Source organism: Plecotus auritus, assembly GCF_963455305.1.
Source record: "Plecotus auritus genome assembly, chromosome: 2".
NCBI lineage: Eukaryota > Metazoa > Chordata > Mammalia > Chiroptera > Vespertilionidae > Plecotus > Plecotus auritus.
The window spans coordinates 35,075,036-35,084,334 of NC_137771.1; the positions used below are offsets into that span (position 1 = coordinate 35,075,036).

General features: G+C 47.8%; 1 protein-coding gene across 10 annotated transcripts in view; it reads right to left on the reverse strand.

The window, feature by feature from the left end:
• OSBPL9 (oxysterol binding protein like 9) overlaps window positions 1–9,019 on the reverse strand; it is a gene marked incomplete at its 5' end in the record, with an annotated part of 136,723 nt that extends 127,704 nt beyond the window's left edge. For 2 of the 10 annotated variants that reach the window (XM_080658055.1, XM_080658052.1), the window contains one exon: window positions 8,855–9,019. In XM_080658055.1, the coding sequence (XP_080514181.1) occupies window positions 8,855–9,019 (165 nt within the window). The remainder of the gene's footprint in view (window positions 1–8,854) is intronic. The other 8 variants (XM_080658054.1, XM_080658044.1, XM_080658043.1 and 5 more) reach the window with 5 other exon arrangements.
• Between the last annotated feature and the right edge of the window lie 280 nt (window positions 9,020–9,299).

Here is a 9,299-nt window from a genome sequence, read left to right on the forward strand (position 1 = left end):
AAAAAAAAAGAAAAAGAAAAAGAAAAAAAGGAGGGGCTTGGACCTTGGGTTGCCGGGGGGTGATCAGGCCAGGATGGGACAGCAGGGGCCATTGGGGGTAAGCAGACCAGCAGGGGGGCCAGTTGGGGGTGAGCAGGCCGTCAGTGGGGGTCAGTTGGAGGTGATCAGTACAGTGGGGGGGGGGGGGCAGTTTGGAGTGAGCAGGCCAGCAGGGGGGCAGTTGGGGGTGAGCAGGCCAGTGGGTAGGGGAGGTGGGGGCGCGCAGGCCAGCGGCGGGGGGCATTTGGGGGCGAGCAGGCCATTAGGCAGAGTGGTTAGGGGCAATCAGATAGGCAGGCAGGCAGGCAGGTGAACGGCTGGAGCCAGCAGTCCCGGATTGTGAGAGAGATATCTGATTGCCGGTTAAGGCCCGATCCCTGTAAACCGGTAGTAGGACATCCTTTGAGGGGTCCCAGATTGGGGAGGGTGCAGGCTGGGCTGAGGAACACCCCCCCACCCCATGCACGAATTTCGTGCACCGGGCCACTAGTATGTTTATAATTATACTAGAGGCTCAGTGCACAAATTTGTGCACTGGTGGGTTCCCTCATCCTGGCCTGCGGGGATCAGCCAAAACCAGCAGTCCTACATCCCTCTAGGGATGTATTAGTGCGCGAAGCGGTAGGTGGCCAGGGAGGAGCCTGAGCCTGGGCTGGACGCCATGCCGCTCACGCTCATCCCGGCCCCACTGCACCTGCTGCCACTACCACTCGGTAGGCTCACAGCCGCTCTGCTGCAGTCTCCGCACACCCGTCCTAGGGCGACACTGGCGCGCTCATGACTGAGAAGCGGCCGCGGGTTCATACCCAGTCAGTCCAAATGCTGGTTCCAATCCCTGGTCTCGGTCCAGATGGGGGAGGGGCGCACAGGGGGAGTGTCCGCAAGAAAGGCTCACGCTTCCGCAGCTGCACTCGCCAGCCATTAGCCTGGCGTCTGGTACCTGTTGGTCAGCTGAGCTGTGCTCCCACTGTGGGAGCGCACTTACCACCAGGGGGCAGCTCCTGTGTTGAGCATCTGCCCCTGATGGTCAGTGCATGTCATAGCTACCAGTCAACCAGCTTCTTACGCTTTTATATATATACTAGAGGCCCCATGCATGAAATTCATGCGCTGGGGGTGTGTGTCCCTTAGCCCAGCCTGCACCCTCTCCAATCTAGGATCCCTCGGGGGATGTCCAGCAGTCAGACATCCCTCTCATAATCCAGGACTGCTGGCTCCTAACTGCTCATCTGCCTGCCTGCCTGATTGCCCCTAACCGCTTCTGTCTGCCAGCCTGATCGCCCCCTAACTGCTCCCCTACTGGCCTGATTGACATCTAACTGCAACCCTGCTGGCCTGATCACCCCCAACTGCCCTCCCCTGCAGGCCTGGTCACCCCCAACTGCCCTCCCCTGCCAGCCTGGTCGCCCCCAACTGCCCTCCCCTGCTGGCCATCTTGTGACAATGTGGGGGCAGCCATCTTGTGGTGGCCATCTTGTGATGATGTGGGGAAGGCCATCTTGTGACGACGTGGGAGCAGCCATCTTGTGATGATGTGGGGCGGCCATCTTGTTGTGGCCATCTTATGACAACGTGGGGACAGCCATCTTGTGACAATGTGGGGGTGGCCATCTTATGATGATGTGGGGCGGCCATCTTGTGGTGGCCATCTTGTGATGACATGGGGGTGGCCAACTTGTGACACGAGGGCGTGAGGGTCAATTTGCATATTACCTCTTTATTATATAGAATAAACTAGAGGCCGAGTGCACAAAAACTCGTGCACTTGGGGGGGGGGGTCCCTCAGCCCGGCCTGCACCCTCTCACAGTCCAGGACCCCTTGGGGAATGTCCGACTGATGGCTAGGCCCGCTCCCCAGGGGATCAGGCCTAAGCTGGCAGTCAGACAGCCCTCTGGCAGCCCAGGAGCCCTTGAGGGAATCTCCACCTGCCAGCTTAGGCCCGCTCCCCAGGAGATCAGGCCTAAGCTGGCAGTCAGACAGCCTTCTGGCAGCCCAGGAGCCCTTGGGGGATGTTCACCTGCCAGCTTAGGCCCACTCCCCAGGGGATCAAGCCTAAGCTGGCAGTCAGACATCCCTCTGTCAGCTCAGGAGCCCTCAGGGCATGTCTGACTAACAACTTAGGCCTGCTCCCTAGGGGGCGCGGGCCTAAGCTGTTAGTTGGACATCCGCGGAGGTGGGAAAGGCTCCCACCACTGCCGCTGTGCTGACCAGCCATGAGCCGACTTCCAGCTGAGTGTCACTCCCCCTGTGGAAGCATACTGACCACCAGGGGACAGCTCCTGAGTTGAGCGTCTGCCCCCTGGTAGTCAGTGCGCGTCATACCAACCAGTCATTCCTGGTCATTATGCTATTAGAGTCAATTTGCATTTTACCCTTTTATTATATAGGATAAGCTAGATAACAGGAGTTCATTTTACTATCCTCTTTTATGCACGTTTTAAGTTTTCTATAATAAAATGTGTTTTTTTCTATTAAAAAATAGTGTTGCCGAAACCGGTCTGGCTCAGTGGATAGAGCGTCGGCCTGCGGACTGAAGGGTCCCGGGTTCGATTCCGGTCAAGGGCATGTACCTTGGTTGCGGGCACATCCCCAGTGGGGGGTGTGCAGGAGGCAGCTGATCGATGTTTCTCATCGATGTTTCTAGCTCTCTATCCCTCTCCCTTCCTCTCTGTAAAATATCAATAAAATACATTTAAAAAAAAAATAGTGTTTACAACACTTAAATGACAGTCCTGAGGGTAAAGTTCAAATTCCTTAGCATCGTTTATCAAGAAAACCTTTAATTATATATGACCCATATTTACCTCTCCAGCTCATCTCACAACTGCCTACCACAGCCCCACTGCCTACCACAGCCCAAGCTCCAAGATGGACAAGTTCCTCACTCTTGCCTCCTCCAAAAACATTATCTCTATCTCAAGCAGTTTAAACCTCTCTCTCTGCTCACATGGCTAACCCCTACTCATCATTAAGACAACAGCAAACCTGCTTCTTCTAGCAAACCTTTCCTGACCCTCCAAGACTGAGTCAAGTAACCCATCTTTTTAACCCCCAAAGATACTATGCTTCTCTATCATAATTCTTACTTGCTGCATCCCATAGTAGAATCTAGGTATCATGAGGGCATGGATAATTTCCATCTTATTTACCCCTGGCTAGGTACTCAATAAGTATTTGATAAATTTACAAAAGGCATTTCCAACTTCTCACATATCTATACCTCCTTCAATTTTTCTTCTTTTCCCATCTTCCTTCCTGATCATGATGCACATAAATGGTAGGCTGTTCACACAGCATTCTCAAACTTATACCCATAGCCTTCCCTAGGCATCTCATCTAATAAAAATTCAACTACTGTGTTTCCCCGAAAATAAAACATCCTCCGAAAATAAGACCTATTTAAAGGTTTCCTTCTGAGTGAAATATAAGGCATCCCCCGAAAATAAGGCCCCCAGGCTCTGTCTCAGAATGAAAATTAATTTACCATAAACTGGTCACTAGGGCCACCCCGACTGGCGTCTAGCAACCAGTGATGTTACGTGGAGTCCTGACGTCACTGCTGTGTGGAGGCGGAGCGGAGGTCGGAGTGAGCGGTGAGCGCGGGGCGGGAGAGAGGAGGAGACCTTCTCAGATGCATGTAGAAGAACAGGAGGATTAGAGCGGACGGGACGTGGCGAAGGTGGTGAGTGCTGGTCTGTCTCTGGTGACACTACCTGATGCTCACGGCCGCCTTCATGATGACTGAAGGTTCTCAGTCAGTGGCAGACCCTGCTCCAGCCCAGATCCAGGCCCCAGCAAGCCCAGTGACAGTCCCCAGGCAGGCCCCAGGGGGTAAATGTCTGATAAAGGGGTAGGGGGGATGTCTGGTGAAGGTGTTCAGTTGCACAGAAGTGGGGGGAGGGGGATCACTTAAAATGACACAGGAGGATCAGAGGGGCAATAAAAATGACACAGGAGGATCAAAAGGGATTACTAAAATGGTAATCCCCCCTCTGATTCTCCTGTGCCATTTTGATTTCCCCCTCTGATCCCCCCTGTGTCATTTTGAGTGATCCCCCTCCCCCCACCTTGATACCCCAATTCCTTTTTTTTTTACCCCTACGGTAGAAATGAGCGCAAAAAGAAAAAGCTACTCTGTGGAGTACAAGAAAGGAATCGTGGAAGACTCTTGGGGCCAAAATCTTACTGCTTTCTGCAAAGAGAAGATGTTGAGTATCCGATTGGTCCGAAAATGGCGAGCAGAGTATGGTAACATCATTGAACAAGTGGACAAGGGAAATGCTAAAAAGCGCAAGTGTGGATCAGGTCACCAACCATTATGTTCCGAGCTGGAAGACCTGATCTGTGAATGGGTTGTTGTCAGGAGAGCAAAGGCTTTGGTTGTGAATAGGGCTCAGATTCAAGAATTTGCCCTTGCAATGGCACCACAGTTTGACATAGCCCCCGAAGACTTCAAAGCATCACAACACTGGCTGGATAATTTCCTTCAGCGAAGTGAACTGTCTTTAAGAAGATCTACAACATTGTTTAGGTTGGAAGATACTCAAGTTATTAAGCGAGCACTTGCATTCAAGTCCTTTATTGATGATGCTGACTTCTCTAAATACAATCTTTCCAACATGATTGCTATGGATGAAACTGCAGTGTTTATGGGCCAATCATCTCAAACAACAATTGAACAGCGGGGTGCCTCCTTGGCGTACATTCCCCCCACTGCTTACGAAAGTGCACGTGTTTCCTGTATTTTGGATATTTGTCTGGATGGCACTAAAATCCCACCTTTAATCATTTCTAAGGGCAAGAAGGAAAAGATTGAACGTGTTTTGGGCGTTTTTATTCCTGAAACTGAAAAAGCCTGGGCCACACAAGCAGTTATCAGGAAGTGGGTCGATTTAATGCTGCCGCTTGTTATGCAAGGGAGCCAAAGAGGTCTGCTAGTCTGGGATGCAGCCAGCACTCACCGCGCTAAAGACATGAAGACATTTCTTCACAAAAGAAAAATAGATCAGATAATGATTCCCGCAGGAATGACGGCCTATCTCCAGACTCTTGATATTGCAATAAACAAGCCATTCAAAGACAATTTGTGCATGGAAATTAATGACTACATTGAAAATAGAATGGAGAGAAATCAGCGTGGAAACTTTGTGAAACCTAAACTGCAAGAAGTTGTGACTTGGGTGAAGAATTCATGGGAGAAAATCACTGACAGTTGCATTGCAAATGCACTGCGAGCAGGCTACCTTGACAAGAAGTACTCGTTTAAAGACAGTGCTATTGCTAAACATGAGAGATTTGGTCCACTGATTCTGAAAGAAATGAAGTCATAAGAAATTCACCAGGAAATTCAGGAATTGGATTGTTATGATGATGTTTCAGAAGATGATGACATGATTGTCATTGAATAAATGAGTAAATTCTTGATACTGTAGGATTCACAGTTTGTCTGGTTTGTGTTGACAACTACCGTACTACTGTACCGTATACAGGTAATAAATTTCCTTTATTTTCATTTAACAATAAATGTGTACCGTATTCTTCTTCATGGAAAAATAAGACATCCCCTGAAAATAAGACCTAGCGTGTCTTTGGGGGCAAAAATTAATATAAGACACTGTCTTATTTTCGGGGAAACACGGTAGTAAATTCTAATCTAGCATATCTTTATCTCCAGGCCTGACCTATGGCTCCAAGGATTCAATCTCCTATCTTCAATCTCCTGTTATCTCCCAAACTCACCTTTACGCTAGAGCTAAGAAATTCTCGTATCTTCTTAATAACCCTTATGGTCTCAAGCTTCTCAATTTGTGCATACTTCCATTGCCTGGAATGCCCTTCTCTTTTACCTTTATCCTTTAAGTCTAGGTTCAAATGTCTCCCTAGCCTTTCCCAGGCAATGTTCCCAAAGCAGTCTAGTCTTATTTATATTATGGAATTTATCATATTGTTTTGAAATTATGTGTACGTGTCTGCTCTGCTAGATTGTGAATTCCTAGAGAGAAGGGACTCTCTCTTCTTCATGCTTGCAACTCCAGCATATAAGTACAATGCCTATTATAAAGTCAGCCCCAAATAAATATTTCCTGAATGGATTACATCATATTGTTTCTATTAATTAAGAGACTGAGCTAGAGCTGAAAAGAGTGCCTAAATCTACTTCCCTAAAGGAGGAAATCAGTTTCTCTGTTCCTCTACTGGGCAGAGTAATAATATCTTAAGCTCTTTTTCAAAAACTGCGGATAGGTTTGGGTTTAGGTCAAGGCCCAGGACCAGAGAATATGGCCCAGGCTAATGTAAGCTTTAGGAGAATCTACTCAGTTCACAGCAGTTTTAGTGATCCTAACCCAACCCTGAGATTATCCCAATATCAATTTTCATACAGGCTGACTCTAAAGCAAGACAAATCTAGTTTAAAGGTTTTCATAGTCACCCTAGAACATATCTACAACCAGAGCTAGGCCAGAATCCAAGGAATTTTTGAAACAAGGAATAGAATGACTTGCTATTTACTGCTCTGCTTAAAGGCTGTGCAACTAATTCTGATACTCTTCCTGGAAGATGTAGCTCCGAGTTATCAGCCACATGCAAGTCATTAAGATGTACCTTCAAATCTTTCAGAATCCTAATGTACTGAAACAATGTCCAAGTGTACAGAACTCACTGCCAACATTCACTGTGTTGCCTACTTTCTCTTTAAGTGAATACCTATCTTTTTCCCATCTTTATATTGGACCTCCTTTAATCAGGGTTGGGTATTATTTCATCTTCACAAGATGATTTTAATTTATAGTATTTCTCTGCTATTTCTCTGCAAGCAAATGCTTTAACAGCAAAAAAAAAACAGAAAAGAAAAAAACACCTTCTAAATAGCCATTAGTGAGAAATATGATACTTCCTTCTGCTGGTGAGGATGATATTTTATAGAATCTAGTTTCAGAAGGGAAGCTAAGTGTTTGGGTGGGAATAGGGGGAGGGGTCTATGAAAAATCTATATTAGCCAGTAAGACAAAGAGAAATTTGTCAAGGTATTCAGAAGCTAAAAGGGCAAGGAGGCAGAAAAAGACTACACTAAAGGAAGAAAAACAGGAAAAAAGAAAATTCTGTTTGGGGAAGGAGCTCCCCAAAACCCATTTGAGGCCTCTCTAGTATGGCCCCACATGCAGACTCACACAAATTTGGCATTTGTAGAGTAACTTAATTCCATAGTGCCAGTCATCGGAATTACTCTACCTTGAATAAGCTGGAAAGGTTCATGGGATTTTCTGATTATCAGATCTACTGAAACTCAATATTACTCTTCAGTTATCTGAGTCATGGGATTTCATAATCCCAGTTTTCAGAATATAATGTTTAGTTACCTCTCTTTTGTGACTACCTAAAGATAATCTTGAACAATATGTTCAAATCTCACTCAGGTTTGGCCTTTCTTCCTCCTTTAAAAATTATGTAGAGAAAGGAAGTTGAAGGATGTTGAAAGTTTCTACTCCTACAGGCGTGCCTTAGTAACTCACAGCTTGCACTTTTCTCCTTCCTGTAGTGAAAGTGAAGTTTAGTGGAAAAAGTCAGAAAGCTAGGAATTTGGAATCCTGGTTACACCACTTGCTGCTAGCTCTTAGGTCTTGAGCAAACAACTTAAAAGCCTGAATGCTCAGATTCCGAAACTGTAAAATGAGGAAATAAATTGGGGATAAAATACCTACCTTGAAGAGTTACTGTTAGTAAAATGAAGTAAGGGAACCACTAGACTAGAATATAAACTCCAGAGAAATGGTGACTGTCTTGAACTCTATTGATTCTTGCTCACATGCACCCCCAGCGTGCACACCCACTCACATAAACCTAGCCTAAAGCATTAACATATAGTGGGAGCGAGCTCAATAAGTATTTCTTAAATGAAATATTTTTTGTCCCTTGTCTTGTATTATTTTTCTAAAGCCTTCAGGGCATTCTTTTTTCTGTCCTAAGTGCTTTCCTCCCTATCATCAGCTATTCTTAACTAGACACCATTCAGAAAAAGTACCTTTGGAAGTAATTCCTCTTAATACCACCCACCTTCCATTTCTAATGCGATGGGGGTGGAGGGCATGGTCAGAACATAAGATTCACAGCAATTCATGGACTTGTACCACCGCCACTGATTCGTGTTTAACGACAGTCAAGCCGCGAACTCAGCCCTCCCTGGAATATAACTTTCAGGAGACACCGTACCATCCATTCTCTTCGCTAACAAGGGACTGCTGTGTAGGAAATCCTCCGCTCTCAAAAGTTAAGGCATCGGTTACTCTCGCCTCCCACTGAAACAATGTAGGCCGACAGGAGGGACTTCGGAGCCCTGGGTGCTGCCCGAGGGCGGGTCACTATGGACCTGGCCAAGCTGCGCTCTTCAATCCCTGGAGGGAAGCTAAGGGGCGAGGCCGTCTACAGGGCCTGGGGGGACAGGGTCAAGTCCATGACAACGTGGGCCGACAGCACGCACCGCGCCACCGGACCCTATCAACCATGATTACCACCACCCTCACCGCCCAACTACAGCCCCGGGGACCCCACCAACGCTTAACCCCCCACTAAAAAACAAACGCGGCTAGCCCCCAACCCATAAATCAGACAGCCACTACCTGTTTATTGGCTGCACCCGCATCTCCTTCACCCTCATTGGCTATCCGGGCGTAAAACCCTCCTCTTCGAGGGAACCCTCGCGTACAGTGGCACCCCCAGCCTAGCAACCTCAACCCCGCTACCAAAAAAGCCCGGCCCCCCTCTATCCAGGGATAGCAACGCCGGAGAAGCTCGGAGCCTCGCCCCGCGGGGACTCACCGTGTAGTAAGAGAGCAGCCCTGCATTGTAGTCCAGCACGAACCAACGGTACTGCCAGCCCTTCATCACGTTAGTCCATTTGCTCAGCGGCCCCTCCATGATGGACGCCATCTTGGGAGCCGCCAATGACAACAAACGACCTGACGTCATTCGCCTATAAGGCATTCATCAGGCCGGGGGCGGGGCCGCCGCGGGCAGGGGCGGGGCCGGGCAGGGGCGGGGCTAGCGGCTGCTGCTTCACCTGGACTTGCCAACTCTCGCCCCCAGCTATCATCCTCAAACAGGCTTTCTTTGATCGACTATTGTGTGTAGAACTCATGCCTGGGATGTGACAAATGCAGGCATACAGCTATTAAGGTTATTTATTACAAGAATTAATTTTACTAGCCATAATGATAACTTACATTTCCAAAAGATTACACATCTGGCCTTTCATTTTTGCATT